Genomic DNA, 20,213 nt, shown 5'->3' with positions numbered 1-20,213 from the left:
GCTTATTGTGGGGCTGGGCATCAAAACAATAACATTAATCACTGCAATATAATTTTATTTATAGCAATATAGTGAAAGCTCAATATCGATATAATGCTTATGCATTGTGCAAGCACAGTGATGGGGTATAATACATCATCAGTTTTAATGTTCAGTCTCAGATAGCTACAATATTTATATCAACTCTTCAATACACCACATCGGTCAAAAGTGACCTGGCTCAATTTTTTCCCCCATATCTTTGCAGTGAATGAATTTCATCATTCAGTATTTCAGGTATTCCTAAAACACTTTTATCTGATCATCACAAATCCTTATTTACGTAATTGTTTCCTTTGGGACTTTTTGAATAACTGTATCACTACCCTTCTAATTTTTTAATTTTCTTACTTAAGGTATATTTTGTATTTCTACATCACTTTTACACACAGGGGTCAAAATGACCCATACAGTATGTATTCACTACAGAACACCTACCATTTATTTCACACAGCTGCTTTTGCACATCTGATGCATGTCGGCCTTATTTTACAGTTCAGTACTGATGATGTAGGAGCCAAATTAACATTTATGTTGACTCTTATGTTATCTTTCTTTATTAGTACGTGCATGTGTTTGTGTGTAAGAATGAACGAGTGACACTGTGTCCGTAGGTGTTTTCACCCCCACCTAAAGGACACCTGAACTGGACCTGAGAGGCTGAAGGTGGAGCCCAAGAGGAAAGGCTTAAGGAGCCAGCAGCCAGAGCATCTGGGCGTGGCTGAGGACGTTTTTTGACCGTGTGCTGTGACGTTCGACAGGGAAACTGTGATCTACGAGAGACTCTTTAGTTTAATGTCTTTTAGTTTGTTTCAACCAACTTGTAATCCACCTTTCTACAACTGGACTCACCTCTACTCCTCATCTTTTATACACGCGTCAGAGCCAAAACCGAGCTCAGCTACCAGTAGCAGTAAAGTAGAAATTGCTGCTACAAGTGAAAAAGAGAAATATGTACAATATTAACTAGCTGTTAGCTTACTTCTTTTCTGGCTAGTGTCGTCGCCAGGCACTAAACTTGACCTCGCCTCCGGCGATTGGACAAACGTGTTTGTTGATCCAGGATTTGAGAAGGAATAATTAGACACTTATACATGAAGTTTTGGAAATTGAACATTTATTGTATAAGAACAATACTTACAGAGAGTCTCTGGGGTTCGGCCAGACACGTCACCAGGTTCATTGGATCATGTCGAGAAGAAGCCCCGTTCAATCCTAAGTCCACAGTATATATAATCACAGGGTGGGCACAGAGGCGGTTCTTTTTCTTTGAGGGAATTCAGTTAATGGCCAGATGTATACTGTTTCCTCAAAGTGCAGTTTTTTGCAAGCACATCACTTGTAAGGGAAAATTCAACCGACCAGGTGTCCCACTACTGTGGCCTTGGCAAACATGGAGCCTGCTACAGCGGAGAGACACAGCAGATTAGACATAGAGGAGGATTTCATATCTTTTTCTCACCACGTTTCATGAAGCACCTCATTGTATTAGTTCTGGCACGTCCTCTCTCTTTCCTGAGCACCCTGTCTGTCTCACAGTTTGTTTGAGGAACCAACTGTCATAAACATGTTTTTTAGTTATACAGGTTACAGTGACAGTTTATACTTTGTATTGTTCATTATTGATTATATAGACTATACAGCTAATATTTGTTCACAGGATACAGGTAAAATATAGTCACAAGATACAGAAAAACATAGATATCTCAACACTAGCTAACCATAGCTAGATCAACAAAATACAATTTGAAATACAACAGTATATACTTAATAGACTGATTGATTTGCATTTGATTATCTTTATCCAGAATGTTGGTATGGATGGTGGCACTCATTACAGACTTACGGTTCACATGTTCATAAAGATGCTGTATGAAGAACCGAAAGAGGAAAATGAGGAGGCAATTCTTGGTCTTGATTCTGAGTCTGAAATCTCTAATGCTGAGGACCTAGACTATGTTCTACAGGATCAGGCTGGACATGTGGATGTGTCTTGGAATCTAGCTCTCCTAAATGAAGAGGGCTCCATTGATGACAAGTCTTCAAAGTAATCAAAGGAGCCTTGATCCTTAACGAAGAAGCTTATAAAAAAATTTAGCAAAGAAACACCCAGCCATGCTTGAAATTAATATGGGTCATTTGCGTGTGTATCAAAGGGTTAAAATAGTTAACCCTAATCTTTACTGCAACTTCCCAACACAACTTGAAATAAATCATAATTTGACATTTATTGTGATAAATATAAGAATTAATATTTCTCTTTTCATTAGCTATTTTAAGTGTAAACTATAGTTTATTCAATTGGTTAAATTTGAACATTTCTGGTTTACACTAAAAGGGAAGTTGTAGGTCCACATCCAAATATAGCAGAACAGCTGCGGATAACAAAGAAGTGAAAATGTAACAAATGCTTACATCTGTTTGTAGGAAGTTGGGACACCGATAGTTAGATTTGCAAAACCAAACATTCCCATTATCACTCTGTGACACGTAATTTTGGATTTTTTAAAATTGGATGAAATAAAGATTACAAAATCAGCTTCACGCTGTCATACTTTGATTTAGTAATAACGAATTATTCACTCTTATAAACAGATTAATTGAATTAGAAAAATTGCAGTCTGACACATTGTTAAGACAATTATAATAAAGCATACCTATAGGGCTTCATGTGTTATGTAACGTTATAATGAGAAAACCTTCTTGTCACTGTCCTCACTAACACATGTTCCTGTCCTGCCAAATCTCAGAGTTTGATTCACTAATGCAGGACTCATAAAGCATTCAAATGTCAGTAAGTCATCCAAGTTATTTGCTTCATTAGGGCTGACAGGCCCGCCTCAGAGAACATGTGCTGCTGGCATGTTGTGAAAATGTCACAAACAGGGAGAACTGCAACAGGCTGTTATTAAGGAATAAGAGTCACGTTTAAGTTTCCTCTTTTTTGTTGTTGTTCTGCATTAACGCTGTGACCTTCAGTGTTGACATCCTATGACAAGTTTCTCCTAATAAATGAAAATATATATTATACATTCATCTAATCTGTTTCTTACAATTTGGTGAATGTAACTGCAGTGCTCCTGGTTACTTTGAAGACCAAATAATAATATAATTGAACGTATAACAAGAAAGAATATGTAAAAGCACCTATATATTCACATGATTGCGCCATAGAGGTTCATACACTTTTGAACAGTTTAAGAAGTTTATTTTTAAAGGATGTAGATTGTCTGAAAAAATATTCCATTTATATTTGTGATAGACTTTTGCTGATATCTGTTCATTTTGTCATTTTCACATCAGAAAAACTGAAATAACAAAGAAGTACAAGCATTTTAAAGAAGTATATCCAGTTTCTACTTATGCCACAAATGTGACCGCCTCTGGTTATGCTAAAGATATTTGTTTTTGTTTCTTTTTACCTTCATGGTTGTTAAATAAATAATCCTAAAATGACTTGTACTCATACTTCATATGATCAGCTGAGCCATTTAAAGATTCTCCATAACTGCAACAACTACACGGGTTCTTATAACCTGTTCTTGACTCATGTTGTTCTGGGTTTTTATCCTCGTGGTTGAATGAACTTATTGAAAGTCACTTTGGATAAAAGCGTCAGCTTAATGAAATGTATTGTAATGTTCTTGTTTATTAGTTTTACTGAGTCCGTCCAAATCATCTTTACGTCCTAAATTGCCACATTCTCAAGAATCATCGGATGAGATCTTTAATCTTTTGTCTGGTCGATTGCTAATTATGCTTTTCTTCATTGTCTTCCTCGGTGAACAGCACATGAAGCTGAATATCTCACTTTATTTCCAAATTTACATTAAAAAGAATTCTTTCTATGAGTCTGTGAAAAAAATAAATATATATATTGACACATAACAACAGCTATTTAATCAAGGACAAAATTGTAATTCATCATAATTTTAGAAACTGTATTTTGCTGTATAGTTACCATACAGTCTATGATAGTTACTCATGTGCTGCAGAAATGTTAATTTGGGGGATTGAGGCCTTTATCTTGAAAAGGACGCGGAGCGGAAGGGTCCGTCGGGTGTCAGCAGGCGGAACAAAGTTGCGTGAGGAAGGAGGAGGAGGCTTGTGTTCATGTCAGTATCAGCGCAATCCTGTCAACAAACTTACACAGAGTGAGATTCGTTACGTTCACTAAATGGACATCTCTTGACAGAAGACTTTTTAGTTGAAGGAAAGCGGTGAGATTCCTCCTGTGCCCGCGGATCCTAATGAAAGTGTTGCCAATGTTTACGTTCGGCGATGTGGACGTTTTGTTTAGCTAGCAGGATAACGCCAGAGAGGCTAACGCCAGTAGCAGCTACTTGGTTAACGAGAGGCCTGATGCACAGGTGGCTAACGGTGGTAGCAGGCTAAGCGTGTCCTAGCGTTGATTATACATGTCAGTGTTTTGTGAGACAGTCCGCTGGTTTCAATAGTGACAGAGTTGCAAAGCTAACATTAGCTTGTTGGCTACAGAACACGTCTCGTTGGGGTTCACTGACGGGAGCGAACCAGTCTTTGGCTCTGGAGTGAATCTAGTCTGTTTACCAGCTGTAATATATGTGTATACAGTACATGCAGTGCTATTGGTTCAGTTATTCTTAAAGAGCTCATATTGAGAAAAGCATTGAAATCTCGTTCCCCTCCCCCTTCCATTAAAATCACTGTGTCTTTCCTGTGTTAACCATCCTGCTTTAATGTTTTTTCATGTTTGCACAGCTTATACTGAAGAAGCACAGACTCAATGTCATCTGAGCTCTGACCCCTGGATCCTCCGCCCCAGTCCCATATATTTGTTGAGTGGTGAAGTCATGACTACCGTCAACATTACCAGAGATATCCTGCACAGGCAGATCAGGGTTAGTAAACAAACGCCATGCTGTATAATGAGCTGAAAATAATACTGATAAGACAAAATGCTTCTTGTCTATAGAAATGATCGTGATAGGACTAACCCAAATCGAACCCTCTCTAATGTAAAAGATGATGGAGTGTTTGATTTGTGCCCCCAGGACAAGAGGGCGCCAGGCTTCCAAAGGTCCTATCATGTGACCGACCCCTTCATCAAGAGACTCGGGCTGGAAGCTGAGCTTCAGGTCTGTGACAGCGAGTGTGTTCGTGTGCACATGTAGATATACAAGGGAGACTGACCCATTTATACTGTCTGTCTCAACAGGGTCATACAGGCTGTGTGAACTGTCTGGAGTGGAATGAAAGAGGAGAGTAAGTCTTCAAAACTCAAATCTCCAACCTCTGTTTAATTTCTAATCTCTCACCTGGTATCACTGGTTAGTTTACGTCACCACACATCTATGGCAAAAGTCTTGTGCTGTCCTCTCTTTACTGTATAGCTGCTTTCAGACATGCACATTCTCCGCAGTTTCTCCGGAGGATGGACATGTGTGAATGCAAATGCATTCATACATGCACATGCACCATCACACATGCATTTCTGTGCACCTCCTCCACCTGGCCCCCTAGTATAAAGTCTGCAGAATCCAATGTGAGTGCATAGCAGGAGATCACCTGCTGGATTCACCATGAGTGAGTGGGGGGGGCTGATGACATTTTTCAAAACTAGCAGACCCCCCAAAAAATTAGTGGCACACGAAGACATCTACAAAGTTGTCGGGAGTTTGTGTGATAAGAGTCGACGCTGATGTCGATGTGCTGTAAACAAAGTCATCTGTATTTGACTAGGACATGCTCTAAATAGCCCATGAGTATTAACCAGTCAGAGGTAATACGAATGTTGCTTGACTTTTCCTCTGTTTCCTTTTGGCTCCAGTCTGCTGGCCTCGGGCTCAGATGATCAACATGCCATCATTTGGGATCCGTTCAAACACAAGAAGCTTACCACCATGCACACGGGTCATGCAGCAAATATATTCTCTGTTAAGGTAAGGAGGACTAAATGGAAGACGGATTTGTGTGATCAAAGATGCGTAGGGGGCTGAAATCATTTGCAGACTTACTTACACATCGATTTTCAAGTCATATCGGGATCTAGACAGAATTTTGAATAAGTAATGCTTATAGGAAGAGAAAGATGAGTGAATAACTACAAATGCTTTCTCTTTAATGTAAATATCAGAATCTACAATTAGCTCCCTATCATAATTCAAATTCTGGATGTCCTGTGCAAATGTTGCTTTTGCTGTGAACAAATCTTGATTGCAACTGGTGCAGAAGCGACAGATACCAATAATTAAGGTGTGTTTTTTGGCATAGTGAATCCTCCGTTCATGACCCATGGGGATTATCTCTTATTTGCTCTTCTGCACGTGACCACATCTCCATATTGGGGGACTTTGCTTTTAGTAATTCAGTTGGTAGACGGCTCAAGTAACATAATGTGATTTAACATTGTGTGGCAACAGTCACCTTTGGACCAAGACATTTTTTGGCAGCCATGAGGCCTCCCAGTATCAAATTGTGCTGCCTTCCTAAAAGTTGCTGTTTTAATACGACACTTTGCTCGGCCCCACCTCATCTTTTCTTGTCTTTTACAAAGGGAATCTATTTGACAAATTCATTTCCTGTACATTAGGTGGCACTGTTTACCGTTTAATAAGTGGCACATTGTTTGGTGGAAAACCCGTATTTGTAAATGTTCTACGGTGGTGAAGCTGTTCATGCCACAGTTTTATCTCACTGTCACACAGAAAATGCATACCACTGTTACCTAAGTTCATCCACAGCACTTTAATAGGAGTATTAATTAAATATTCCACGATTGTTTTGTACTAATTCTGACCCGTTGCTCTGTCCGCTCAGTTCCTCCCTCACTCCGGGGACAGAATTTTGATAACAGGCGCGGCCGACACGAAGGTCCATGTGCACGACGTGACAGCGAAGGAAACCATCCACATGTTTTCTGATCACACCAACCGAGTCAAACGCATCGCCACGGCGCCCATGTGGCCCAACACCTTCTGGAGTGCTGCGGAGGACGGCATCATCAGGTTAGGAACCAGCACAGCGAGGGCAAAAGATCTCAAGTGTCTAAGGATGTTAATATGGTCATTTCTCCTTGTTCGCTACAGACAGTATGACCTGCGGGAGAACAGTAAGCGCTCTGACGTGCTGATTGACCTGACGGAGTTCTGTGGTCAGCTGGTTGAGGCCAAGTGTTTGGCTGTCAACCCTCGGGACAACAACTATATGGCAGTGGGAGCCAACGGTCCCTTTGTGCGTCTCTATGACATCAGGATGATACACAACTACAGGTCATTGACGTTTTTTTTTAAAGTTCAGTCATTTTATGCTAATGATAATTCTACAACCGCTGAAATGTTGAGTGTTCTCCATTCCAGGTGTAAGCAAACTTGTTTTGTTCCTTCCACAGGAAATCTGTGAGTCAGAGCACGTCTGCAGCTGTGCACACATTCTGTGATCGGCAGAAGCCAATCCCAGACGGAGCCGGGCAGTATTATGTTGCAGGTGCATATGCAGCTGAATTGTTTGCTATCAGAATTATTTAATGGGTGGATTTGGATTCTTATCATACGTTAAAGGCCTCAGGAAATACAGAGTTTACAGGAAATGATTGTGAAGGAAGTGTTTGTTTGAATTCTCCAGGACACCTGCCAGTGAAACTTCCAGACTACAATAACCGCCTGAGGGTCCTGGTGGCCACATATGTCACCTTCAGTCCAGATGGCACAGAGCTGCTTGTGAACATGGGAGGGGAGCAGGTAATGCTTCGTAGAACAAACAAGTCATTTATTTCTGGTCTTTGTTGTTAGCTTTGTTTTATTTGATTATTGTTTTAATTTTTTTCTAGGTGTATCTGTTTGATTTGACATTTAAACAAAGGCCGTACACCTTCATGATTCCAAAAAAGTGCCAGTCAACTACTGGTAGGTCTGTGCACCCTGGAAAGAAAACAACTTTGAGTGGTGCCTAATAAATGTAGAAGAATGGTATCTGTTGAGTTAAGAGGGTTTCTGGATTTTTGACTCCACAGGAGACGTGCAGAATGGAAAGACGACCAATGGCGTCTCCAATGGAATTCATTTGCCAGCCAGCCGTATTCGCTTTGCCGCAAGCAAGATCCGCTCAAGGTAGTTATCTTTCACCCTGACAGTGACCCTGTGTGTGGGTTAAAAACAGCATCATTTGGTCTTTGTGAACAGAAATGATGTCCATGATTATTTGCATATTGAGTGAGATTGTTTCACACACTTGAATCGTCTTTCTTCTGTTCTCCTTGTTTTAGTTCTTCTGAGCTCCCTCCTCACTTGGAGAAGATAAAGCAGCAAGCTAATGATGCATTTGCACAACAGCAATGGACACAGGCGATCCAGCTGTACAGTTTAAGCATTCATGAGGCCAGCGGCAACGCCATGCTGTACGGAAACCGGGCTGCAGCCTACATGAAACGAAAATGGTACGTTCCATCATATCACGGCGCCCAAAGCACCACTGCAGACAGACAATGCATCACATTTTCCTAAAGGCCGTGAAAGCAGTTAACAAGTGTTTACATCTGTGATTCACAGGGATGGGGACCATTACGACGCCCTCAGAGACTGTCTGAAGGCTCTGACTCTAAACCCCGGCCACCTGAAAGCCCATTTCAGACTGGCACGGTGTCTGTTCGAGCTGAAGTATGTGACCGAGGCTCTGGAGTGTCTGGAAGATTTCAAAGGAAAGTTTCCAGAGCAGGCACAAAGTAGTGCCTGTGACGCCTTGGATAAAGATATCAAGGCGGCTCTCTCAACTAAGACGGAATCAGGTATGAAAGAGGAAGGTATATGCACAGTAGAAATCTACAGACAAACCACATTGCCACCAGCCTTTTGTGTGAGAGGACTCACAAAGTGTACACACTGTTAGAAAAGTGAAAACATACAAGCTTTGAGTGATAATTAAGCCGGTGTGTCTGTTTTTGTTTACTTGTTAATCTGTCTGAATGATTCAGTTCCAATAAGTTTAATTACATTTTTCCGCAGCTGAAGATAAGAAGTCTAACAGCTCCATACGATTCCACTCGTACAGCAGGAAAGAGTCGATCCCCGAAGACGAGCTGGTGCTGAGAGAGCGCAGCTACGACTACAAGCACAGATACTGTGGTCACTGCAACACCACCACCGACATCAAAGAGGCCAACTTCTTTGGAAGGTCACTAGAGCTCACTCTCAGCCTGCAGCGGCCTCACTAGGGGGCAGTCACGAGCCGGAGATTCAGAGTGAAAAGCAGCTTTCATTCAGGAATCTAGTCTCAGGGAATGATATCAACTGGGTTTTGGATTGAGCACAAGTCCAACATATAATGTCTTGATTATTTCATTATATTTCAATACAAAATGTTGTTATTTACCCAAAAAATATTGCTGTCCCCACCCCCACACATTATTTTTAATAATATAAAATCGTAAAATATCTTTCGCACATTATTTCAAGTCAGTCAATGTTTATTCTAATTAACCTCATGAGAAAGGTTTTGTATTTTAGTTTACATTTAATGTATAAATCACAACCAATTATTTGATTGGTCAAACTGTGGATCAACTGAAACATTATTTGAAACACTAATGTTTCAGTCTTAAAAAGCAGCATCTGGTCTTTTGTATTGTATGTGAAATTAAGTTCTGCATATTGTGTCAAACATCAAAAATGCAAAACAAATACTGGTCTGAACACTTTCCTTCTCCCTGCAGCAAAGGACAGTACATTGTCAGTGGCTCAGACGACGGCTCCTTCTTTATCTGGGAAAAGGAAACAACCAATCTGGTGAGGATCCTCCAGGGGGACGAGTCCATAGTCAACTGCCTGCAGCCACACCCCAGCCACTGCTTCCTGGCCACAAGTGGTATTGACCCTGTGGTCCGATTATGGAGCCCCAGACCAGAGGTAATCAGCTGATAATGTGTTTTATTTGTGTACGAATTTTTTGAAATTTTTTTAATAACCCTTTCTGCTCCCCGTCTTTTCCTCATGATACAGACGGAGACTGAGAACGGGCGCGTGGTGGAGGACATGGAAAGCGCTGCTCAGGCAAACCAGCGACGTATGAACGCCGATCCACTGGAGGTTATGCTGCTCAACATGGGCTATCGCATCACGGGCCTGCGTGGCGTTGGCCCAGAGGGCTCAGACGACGAAGACAGCTCAGAGGGACAAGTGCAGTGCCGGCCGAGCTAAGCGAACAGTCGACCCATTCTGCAGAATGGACGTAGAAAGCAAAGCACTCTCCCAGCTCCTGTTTGAATCTTTATTTCCCCTCTACCTGACAGAAACATTGAGTGAATGTCATGTCACATCTCTGCACTATGCATTGCCCTTCCCTGTCCTGAGATGGGACGGGTGGAGACCACTTTGGGGAGAGGAATTCATTTGAGGGCTGAGATGACACCCTCTCTCGCCCCTTCAAAGCACCGACAACACCTCAGCCCCTCCCTCCACTCTGCAGTGGCGGAGGGGGGGGGGCACCTTTGAGGAGAGCACCTTCCACTTCACTCCCAGTTCTCTCGCAGGAAGGAGGAGTTCAGCACTTATCCCTCCTCAGGTTTATGTTGGAGAGACACACAACATGTCGAAGGAGAAGCCTGCGGCAGGGCGACCTATTTTCCAGGTCAGAGCGGCCACCCAGTCGCAGTGTCCTCCGTGGAGGATCTGATCGCTCACCAGAAGACGGTGCGCTCGTTGCATCTCCTGCCTGCTCTTCTGTTGGAGCTTAGTCACAGTGCCCGCTCATCTCAGAAAGGCTGCACTCAGTATTCTGAGTGTTTTCAGTTGCAGTTTTGTTCACCGAAAGCCTAGAATTACTTAGAATCTCTGGGTTGTGAAAGTTGCTAGACTTGCTCCATTAAAATATATTTACAAGCTTTGTTTAGCTCCGAACTGTCGTAGACAAACAAGCGATTTCTTCTGCCAAAGGTTGTCCATCATTTCCGCAGCCAAGGATTAATGTTTGTTTTCTCTGTTTCATTGAAACACGATTATGTCATACTGTAGGTTTACTCCTTTTAGTTAAAAGGTTTTGCTACAATAGGTTGTTGACAAGAGCAACAAGATATCAACAAAGACATATTTGTATAAAAAAAAAACACCTAATACAGTTTTTGTTTTAAATTAAGTCACATTGATTGTTGATTGTTTGTAAATGTCATTTGGCATGAGGTGTCAGTGTGAAATTCTGTTGGGTATAAGTGGGACACATGCTGATTTTGTGATACAGTATACAGTATTAAAGATGTCACCTCACTTAAACCTTTCAAATTCAGTGATCACTCTTAATGGACGGTGGGACATATTTTGGGGTTATGATCTAATGTTATATTCTTTATCAGTGACCAGGACAATTATTTAAGAAATGCTAAAAGGCTGTGTTGCAGGAAAGTCGGGCAGACAACACGACAATGACCAGCTGATTCCTTAAGTAAGCGCCAAGTGGTCCAACCCTGTGGTGGAGTTTGATGAGTGAAGTACAGCAGCACTCCTCATCAAACATCACACACTGGAGGAGGTCAGCAGGGAGGGAGCAGGGGAGAGGGAATTCTACACTTTAATAATGAGAAACGCTTCTGTACTTAAAAGTATGGGAGGACATACTAAGTGCCAGAATATTACTTACTTGATGGGTTGGGGAAAAAAAGAGCGTTGTCATTGTACCCCAAACAATGTGGCCTAGTTGACTTATTCTGCAGATATTGATCACACATTTATCTGTTTTGGTTTAATGTAGATTTCATTTTAATCTTCCTATTAATTGCAATGGTGATCAATGAGATATATTTTGTTCATGTTCAGAGGGGGTGATCTCATTTACGCTGTGTACTGTACATGACAGTTATTTAGTGGTGTCAGGGCTCGTGCGTGGCTCTAGCACTCGTCTTCTGCTGCAGTCAGGGGTTCAGTCTTGCTTGCGTGAGGCTTCTCTGACCATTCAAAAAAACAGGACATATAGATTCATGCCAGCTCAACACATCCTATGATGTAAAGATGTGGATCCCCAGCAACATGCACAATACAACACTAGGCTTTCATGTGTTTCACTTTGTTTTGAGTTATTCTGTTTTTCTTTGTCATAGCCTTTGTTGCAAACAAAGTAAATGATAAAATGATTGAACCCATCGTTGTCTGTATTCTTTTTCCTTCGTTCCATCAGTGGTAAAGTGAATGAATTAAGTTGTTTGTCCTTTTTAGTGCAGCTGTTACACAACAGCCCCCGTAGCAGCAATGTTTCAATGCTAACTATGTCGGGAAGACATTCTGTGGCGCAGGCTGTTCTGTGAACTTGCTGCTCTCCTGCCCATTCATCAGTGTCGGTTGTACTCTGCCTTTTGCTGACTATTAGGAAACAAATGTGAGCACAGTAAATCACAAGCATGAGTAGTTAGGGGAGCATCCTGTGTCCCATATAATGTACACAGTAAGGAGGTGACCCAGCTTCAGGTAAAGAAAACAGAGATGAAGTTGAGGCTGAATGAACCTCTGAACTAAGACTTAGTGGAGACTCCTGAGCCTAAACAACTGTTATAATGTCTCAATAATAAGGCTTATTTTTTTATTTAAATGCATTCTGCAGAAGAGAATAAAATGCAAATATTGTTATGGTAAACAGTCGTTTTACACAATATAGACAACTATATAACTTAAATATGGACAAGAAGATGAATGAAATAAACCGAAATTAAAATCAGTAAATTAAGGGGCTTCTATTAATTTTACTCCATAAATATAGTTGGCAGTTTTGGATTGTTTTTTATCATGTTTTTTGTCACTATTTGTCCTCAAGATCAAACAAGTAAAATATGAATCAAATGGAGGTAAATATCAGTCAAATAACAAATCAGGACTTAACACATCAAAGTCTCCATGTACAAATTAGATTCAATCATACATTTTTTAAACTTATTCAGAAAACCCTGCTTTATGAATGTGAAATTGACAATTGTCATTATAGGGGTTAACAATGGGAGAAAGAGACTTGATTGTTATCACATTTAAATAAAGATATGATGGCTTTAGGCCTAATTGTGACAGAAATACCAGACGTGATTGTTTGTGGCTCAGCTCATCAAAAGGTGAATCTAACAGTCAGTCAATACTTTTTTTCACTTACTGTGTAACATGGGTATTTAACATAATACTCATATATAATAATGTAAGGTTTTTAATTCGATTTCTCAAATTTTGTAAGAAACACAGAATTAACGGACAATCAACAAATTATGTTACTGATGTTTTTGTTTCGTTTGTTGGTTTCATTCTGGGCTGTCTCTTCGCGCTTCCCCTCCCGCGCCCCCTGGCTGCGCCTGTACGTCACTGCAGTCAGCTGGTGTCAGTCCTGGGGCAGCGATGGCGGAGACGGACGATGTGGAGGTGATGATGAGCAACCACAGCGATCTCCTCAAAAGCGACGGGAAAAGCAGCCGCTACCCGCACTGCATAGTGTGGACGCCCATCCCCATCCTGTCGTAAGGAGCTAACACTGTTCCCATGCTAACACAACATGTCGCCCGAGGAAGGGAAGCGTGTTAAGCTGCTCGTTCAATCTGATCCCGTCTGTCCTAATAAGTCACCGTGTTGTGTGTTCTCTGCATGGACCCACACAATGCAGCGTCCCCACAGTCATGTCTGGTTGTGTCTCCTGCAGGTGGGTGCTCCCCTTCATCGGTCACATGGGCATTTGCACCTCCTCTGGAATCATACGGGATTTCGCAGGTTCTTACTTTGTGTCGGTGAGTAGCTCTGTGATGCGTCACACTGCAGGGGCGTTCCAGTAGACTTTGGGGGCCCCGGCAAAAGAGACCTGGGGGGGGCCTATATCGAACCGAACAATTTTAGTATCAAAATGCATAGTGGGCCTCCGCCATCCCAGGAACTTAATGTCCTGGTCTTTAACCAACTATTCAAATTAGGGAGTTTTTGGCAGACAGCTAGCGGCATGGGGCCTTGGTAGAGGGATAGTTCAACGAGAAATCATTCAACTCATTATCTACTCAACACTCTGCCGATGGAGGGGTGGGTGAAGTGTGAGTACACAAAACACTTTTTCAGGGGTAAACAGCGTTTCCGCACATGCTCGCACCTTCATTCTCCTGCGCAAGGGGCACGTGACAACATCAGATACACAGCAGCAGCTATAGCGATGCTAACAATAGTAGCAATGCTGCCATGCACGTGTTTGGTTGCGTGCAGTGTGGTTGTGCGAACAAGAAACAATCCCGGGGGAGGATTTCAGAGGACATTTGGGCTAACAAACATGGTGTATGGTGTCAACTATCCCTTTAAGGCTCAATGTTGCTGCCTTTATGTACAAACAGGTCAGTTTCAAGATGTAACTGTCACTGTCCACATATTTCCATGAGTGCCCTACATTTGCATGGTTGTCAAGCGATGCATCCGCTAGAGGGCAGCATAGAGTTGAGTTTCTGACAACAACAAACATGGCGACGTGGAGGAGATGTGATATATATGTTGAGAAAACCTTTAATAATGGAGAAGAAAATGAGTGTTCATTTCACAACCAGCGATTCAAGTATTTAGTTCTGATGATGATGATGTTGGTAACTATAAGTTCAACCAGCTTGTTATCTACTGGACAAATAAGACCGAGAAGAAATCAGACGATCATGTGATTTACATCAGGTCTGGACCTTGTCAGGAGAATCAAACAACTGTTCTGTATTTTTATATGTACACATCATTTATATTTATTAACTGTATTTTGTGTTCTGTTAGATCACTCGGAACTGGATTAAACTATAACATTAAGCACAAGTTCCAGATATGCTCCATTAAATGTGCTAAGATGTGACTTTTTTGTTTTGTTAGGAGGACAACATGGGCTTTGGTAGACCAACAAAGTAAGTTTGCTCATAAGAAATACTGTATTTTAATAGTTTAAAAGTTATATTAGCCTACTGTATATTTACCTTATCATATTTGTCTTTCACTTCTTTAATTTATCTTTTACTGAGCTTCCCTGGAAAGATATTTCACACGATAATACTTTTATACTTGTATAACCGGTGTATCTTGATCTTTTTAACAAGTAGGTCACATGACTCACAGATTTAAATGCACATTGCACATACATTTATTTGAGTATTGTGGAATTATATCACAGGTACTGGAAGCTTGATGTGGACAAAGTCTGTGGTAATGGAGCTGCTGCGTGGGACAAAGCAGTGCAGGATGCATCTGAGGAATACAAGTGTCGAACGGTAGGACAATTAAAAAGAAAGAAGTCATTCAATACACATGTTTCCACATTAACATTCATTAATCTTTTTTTTTTTTTTATGTTTTCATTGAAGCACAATCTATGCTTAGACAACTGCCATTCCCACGTTGCTATGGCCCTAAACCTCATGCGCTACGACAACAGTACGTCTTGGAACATGGTGAACCTGTGTGCGCTGTCCCTCATCAATGGGAAACATGTGAGGTAAGAATCACAGCCGCATTCTGCTATTTCCTATCCTGCATCGAAGTGAACACCTGTCCCCTTGTCCTCCAGTTACCGACGTACTTTGCCATAGAGCTCAAACATGACACAATATCTTCTACTCTAACTGGCCAGTGTTTCCCATTAATTACAGATACTGTGGCACCCCGACATATTTTGATTTGTCCTTCCACTGCTTCATAATAATTCATAATAAACTTCTCATTATAACACATGAGACAAAACCGGTGTTTTGCCTTTTTGCTGCATTGCAATGCTGTGTGCAGCACACACTGTGCTATCGACCATAAAGTTGTTACCGTCCATGCAGAGTTTCAGTTGCAGTCATTCGTTCTCTGTCTCATGTGAGAACTTCTCTAACTGTTGCACGAGAGAGTGACCTTCATGCCCTGCCATGGATTGAATTCATTCTGTGGGAAACGCTGCTGGATCTAATCATCTAAATATTTGACTAGATCCCAACTGTAGTTTTAGGGACTTGATGCTGATACCATATTAGGGAGTGAGAAAATTGTTAATACTGATATTAGCTGATATATGAAAACAAATTAGCAATGATTCATAAGATGCCGTTATCAAACCCTTATGTTAAATAAATTAATTGAGGCTTGATATTTTATATCTTAACTATTAACTTTATAATAAATAACTGTAAATGCAGAAAAACACAAATACAACCAAATTACGTATACAGAGCTTAAATTAAGAATTTTTTACATAAACATCTTTTCTGCATAGTTTTTCTTTAAAATCAAAGCTTTTAGAAGAGCAGACATAAACACTGATAAATGTCTCAACTCTCAAATTGACCAATTTGTTAATAACAAAATTCATCAGGATCAATATTATATCTAAATATCAATTATTATCAATTTGGCTACATTTACAACTAAATTACATTTGACAGTATATTTATCCAGAGTGACATCCATTGGTGGTTAATATACAGTATATACAGAAAGGACAGAAGTACAATACACAATTCACAATCTTCAGCACAACCATGTACACTCTCTGTTGAACTTGCTCTGCTGCTGGATGTTGGTGAGCATTAAGAGACATATGGTTCAGTAAGCCGCCCCCCCCCCCCCCCTCATTATTCTCCGCTGACCCACATAGAGACAGCGGCGGCGTCACAGTTTGTGCTGCCTCTGCAACAAACACTCCCACGGCACAGGAGTCTTTTTAAACAGAAGGGGAGTCATGTAATTCATCACTGACAGCGGCGCTCCCCTCCATGTCACCGCTGGAGGTCACCTCTCTGCTGGGGCTCCCTGGGAAGGAGAGAGGTGGGGAGCTGTGGGCCTCACGGGAGCTGAGACATGGAGCATGTGATACTTACACACCTCACATGACCTTGTCCGTCCCAGAGAATACAGGCGCGGGCTGTTTTTTACCCTCACTGCTGTGCACACAATATCCAAGTGTGGATGTTTACTCTAACACACCCTTTCTGTCCTTCAGCTGGCAAGCGTTCCTCAAGACCTGGCTCCCCTTCCTCATGCTGTGCGGAGTCCTGGCCACCTTCATCCTGACGTTCAACCTCCAGTGATGGAGCAAGCAGCACGATAGGATGACTCGCAGACTTTGGTTAAACTTGTCATTGATGTGAATAATGTGCGTCGAAGGGATATTTGTTATTGAAGGACTTCACTGTCTGTAATGATCTTTTCTGTTAGAGGGGGATTGAGGGCAGAGCTGGTTGTCTATAATTTTGAAATCATAAAATGATTTTACTTTTCTGTTAATTATGTATTTATTTATTAAAAAAAGTTTCCGTAACTCCTTTTTACATCGTGGGTTCATGTTTTTGTGGAGCCTATCTAGAGGATTACTAAGGAAAGATTCCTCTGTAGTGGAGTAATGCTCCCGAGTTCAGCCGATGTTTTATTTCCTTCATGGATGGCGATGATGAATGTGTTTCCAGTCCGGCTAATGTACATTTCAGTGATGAATGGCCACAAAACGAACCATGAAATCTTAACGCAGAAATGTGTTCATCAGTTATTTGGCCAGGAGATATGAGTTACTCCCAAAGATAGAATGATGTAGGAAACATGTGAAAAATAGTGATACTGAAAATGTCCCTCCTCCCCCATCTACTTTCCTCTGACATATAAAATCAGATGTGTACTTGGTTTTCAATTCAACCATCCCCGGGGGCATCAGTTTGTTTAAATGCTAAGTGTATATTAATATACATTTGCTAAGTGTATATTGATAGTAGTGTATATTATTATTGTATCACTATCAGTTTTAAATTTCTGTTTTTGTAACTTTACTCTGGATGTGCTGGAGCCCTTTCCCCTCCTCACATGTGTAGGTCACAGGCTGTGGACGCCCTGATCGTCCTCTGTACCTTTAAGGGAACCACGTACCCTTTTTCCTCCAGCAGATTCTGCGTGAGATGAACCACCATCGATTTAAGGGAACCTTTACTCCCACAGTGGAGCAGATGAGGAAGGGACTGATGCTGGAGCGAGCAGTGTTTGCCGCCTCTGCAGTATTTGATTACTTTGTGGGAGCTAGAGCTTACGATCCAATTTTTTGAATTTGCTTTACATGCAACCAAGTTTTTTTCTCTGCTGTAGTTAACATATTTGTGTTCTGTTTGATTTAATAACTTATTTTTTTGAGATGTGTACTTTTGCCCTACGTGCGTTTTGGGGAATTCTGCTTTGTGCACCGTACCAGTGCTTGGAGTGTCCCTTCGGCTGCGAGTGTTTTGCTGTCACTCGCACGGTTAAATGCGTTTCAAAGGATCTGCTCTCGGTGCCACAAAGTATTCCAGGATACACGAGGACTGTCTTTATCACAGGGAATAACATTCAGCAGATTGCACCTGACTCCTTTACAGAGATGCCGAATGTCACCAACATTATTTTAAGCAAAAATAGGTGAGAATGACAGTGATCTGTCTGTTTCATTCCTGTTTATTCAGCCATATTTGGACAATATGTCTTTAACTTTGTCGAAGTGCATTTGATAAATAAAGTGTCCATGTCTGTGCCGATGAGGCTTTTATTTGCGTTGACAGCAAGGTGACTGGAAGTGTGAGGATGATATTAAATGTTGCAGATGTTACAGTGTTAGTCGTCTTCACAGGATTAAAGAGATGGAGTCCCACAGCTTCTCTGCCCTGGTCAACCTTCGTTTCCTGGACCTCAGTGGGAACCAGCTGGCTCTCATCCATCCCGAGGCCCTCAGCATACCCGGCAGTCCCCTTCAGGAGCTCAACCTGAGCCGCTCGCTCTACAACTTCACCGCCCTGATGGACCTCACCACGGCCCTTCGCTGGGGTGGCCTCAGGGGGCTCCTCCGCCTTGACCTCTCCGGGAACCACCTCGCCCTGGTGCCCCCGGGGATGTTCTCTCATCTCCCCAACCTGCAGCAGCTCTTCCTTGCGAACAACTCCCTGGTGGCCGTCTACAGTGGGACCTTCTCCGGCATGAACCACCTAGAGCTGCTGGACCTCACAAAGAACTCCTTCATGACATTCAGGGCTGATTCTCTGCAGGAGCTGGAGAAGCTCGGCAACATCCGCATCCTTCTCGGTAACAACCCTTACACTTGCTACTGTGAAATCCGTGATTTTGTCACCTGGCTGAACAAATCAAGAGCTCAGCTAGATGTGGACGCTGTGAGATGCTCCTCACCAAGAGCGTTGATCAACACCCGGCTGCGGGGGCTCAGTGTCCAGGCCAATGGGTGTGTTGTGCCAGTCCAGGCGGAGATGGCTGACCTCACCCTGCAGACATCCTTTGTTTTCCTGGGGCTGGTGCTGGGGCTCGTGGGCATGGTATTTCTGTTTGTGCTCTACCTGAATCGCGAACGTATGAGGAAGTGGATCACCGAAATGAGGGAAGCCTGCAGAGACGTTCTGGAGGGATACCACTACCGCTATGAAATTGACTCGGACCCCCGGCTGGGCCACCTCCCAGCAGACAACACTGGCAGCAGGGCACAAGGGCATTTAAAATCAGCTCTGTCACAGCAGCTGCCGAGTGACACGTGTATTGTCCAGGATCCAACGGACATGCAGGTTGAAAAGGTATTTGTGGTCGCTTAATGAAACTAAAATGATCTGACATAATATGAGCTAGATCTAGATATAAATAGTTTAGGACAGAACATGTTAAAATTAGTTTTATGCTTTTAATCTCTTTGTACATAATGCAGCTATGACACTTAATTCTCCCACAAAAAGTGCCTTTGTGTTTGTGAGGCACTACAGCATTAAAATGACATTAATATTGTATGTTTTTCAAAACTTTTATAAGATTATAATACGTAAGCCACATTGAAATTACATTAGAAAACATCTCAGTAAGTGTTTAAGTGTTGTGTTTTTTGCTATTATTTCTTTATATAACTGGACATACTGCAGATGCTAGAGTAGCATGGAAAAGAATGTTGACCTAAAAAACTGTATACATACTCAGTAAATTTAAGAATAAGTATTTATTAGATTTTCTATGATTTCATATAAACAATATCAGTCCTTATATTCTATTAGCTGTGTATCTTTAATTTGCATAGTCTTCATAGTGGGTCCTGTCTTAAGATATAGTCAAAGGATTAGAAGAAGCCAGCGTATGATATGAAACCTGTATTTACATTAATGGTAAATAAAACCACATTGATTTAAATATCTTGTTCACGTCTTTTATGAACCTGCTCCACACTGTGCTACACAGACGCTCATTTGTTCCCCAGGTGAGATGGCCCTG

General features: G+C 41.7%; 3 protein-coding genes across 5 annotated transcripts; all 3 read left to right on the top strand.

Moving 5' to 3' along the window:
* The first annotated feature begins 4,090 nt into the window (after positions 1–4,090).
* On the top strand, positions 4,091–12,135 carry wdtc1 (WD and tetratricopeptide repeats 1). Of its 3 annotated transcripts, none has more exons than XM_053432954.1 (16): positions 4,091–4,193; positions 4,780–4,919; positions 5,073–5,156; positions 5,237–5,283; positions 5,849–5,960; positions 6,838–7,025; positions 7,107–7,289; positions 7,409–7,503; positions 7,642–7,757; positions 7,847–7,922; positions 8,030–8,126; positions 8,282–8,452; positions 8,565–8,800; positions 9,018–9,186; positions 9,725–9,917; positions 10,011–12,135. In XM_053432954.1, the coding sequence occupies exons 2-16, from the start codon at positions 4,872–4,874 to the stop codon at positions 10,206–10,208; spliced, it is 2,013 nt and encodes a 670-aa protein (XP_053288929.1). In that variant the 5' UTR covers positions 4,091–4,193; positions 4,780–4,871; the 3' UTR covers positions 10,209–12,135. The 3 variants fall into 3 exon arrangements, with proteins under 3 accessions (XP_053288929.1, XP_053288928.1, XP_053288930.1); XM_053432953.1 differs by having other exon boundaries at positions 4,105–4,259; XM_053432955.1 differs by having other exon boundaries at positions 4,110–4,154.
* A 1,216-nt stretch (positions 12,136–13,351) lies between these two features.
* Positions 13,352–17,443, top strand: LOC128449622 (transmembrane protein 222). The gene is made up of 6 exons (XM_053432882.1): positions 13,352–13,486; positions 13,666–13,750; positions 14,847–14,878; positions 15,142–15,238; positions 15,332–15,462; positions 16,948–17,443. Exons 1-6 carry the CDS (start codon positions 13,368–13,370, stop codon positions 17,033–17,035), a joined length of 552 nt encoding a protein of 183 aa, XP_053288857.1. The 5' UTR covers positions 13,352–13,367; the 3' UTR covers positions 17,036–17,443.
* Positions 17,444–18,058: 615 nt separating this feature from the next.
* LOC128449292 (trophoblast glycoprotein) lies at positions 18,059–19,552 on the top strand. Its single transcript, XM_053432368.1, has 2 exons — positions 18,059–18,380; positions 18,589–19,552. Exons 1-2 carry the CDS (start codon positions 18,121–18,123, stop codon positions 19,550–19,552), a joined length of 1,224 nt encoding a protein of 407 aa, XP_053288343.1. The 5' UTR covers positions 18,059–18,120.
* Positions 19,553–20,213: the final 661 nt, after the last annotated feature.

This window comes from Pleuronectes platessa, chromosome 10, assembly GCF_947347685.1.
Source record: "Pleuronectes platessa chromosome 10, fPlePla1.1, whole genome shotgun sequence".
Taxonomy (NCBI): Eukaryota; Metazoa; Chordata; class Actinopteri; order Pleuronectiformes; family Pleuronectidae; genus Pleuronectes; species Pleuronectes platessa.
Note: the sequence above shows the minus strand (reverse complement) of the source record. Positions and strands in the feature narration are given on the sequence as shown.

Bases quoted from the DNA above. Each gene is read 5' to 3' on its own strand.
- wdtc1 (XM_053432954.1), top strand. From the start codon at position 4,872: ATGACTACCGTCAACATTACCAGAGATATCCTGCACAGGCAGATCAGG. The intron at 7,923-8,029 runs GTAGGTCTGTGC...TTGACTCCACAG, and splicing joins AAAGTGCCAGTCAACTACTG to GAGACGTGCAGAATGGAAAG. The intron at 8,453-8,564 runs GTACGTTCCATC...TGTGATTCACAG, and splicing joins GCCTACATGAAACGAAAATG to GGATGGGGACCATTACGACG.
- LOC128449622 (XM_053432882.1), top strand. From the start codon at position 13,368: ATGGCGGAGACGGACGATGTGGAGGTGATGATGAGCAACCACAGCGAT. The intron at 15,239-15,331 runs GTAGGACAATTA...TTTTCATTGAAG, and splicing joins AGGAATACAAGTGTCGAACG to CACAATCTATGCTTAGACAA. The intron at 15,463-16,947 runs GTAAGAATCACA...TCTGTCCTTCAG, and splicing joins ATCAATGGGAAACATGTGAG to CTGGCAAGCGTTCCTCAAGA.
- LOC128449292 (XM_053432368.1), top strand. From the start codon at position 18,121: ATGTGTACTTTTGCCCTACGTGCGTTTTGGGGAATTCTGCTTTGTGCA. The intron at 18,381-18,588 runs GTGAGAATGACA...TCGTCTTCACAG, and splicing joins ATTATTTTAAGCAAAAATAG to GATTAAAGAGATGGAGTCCC.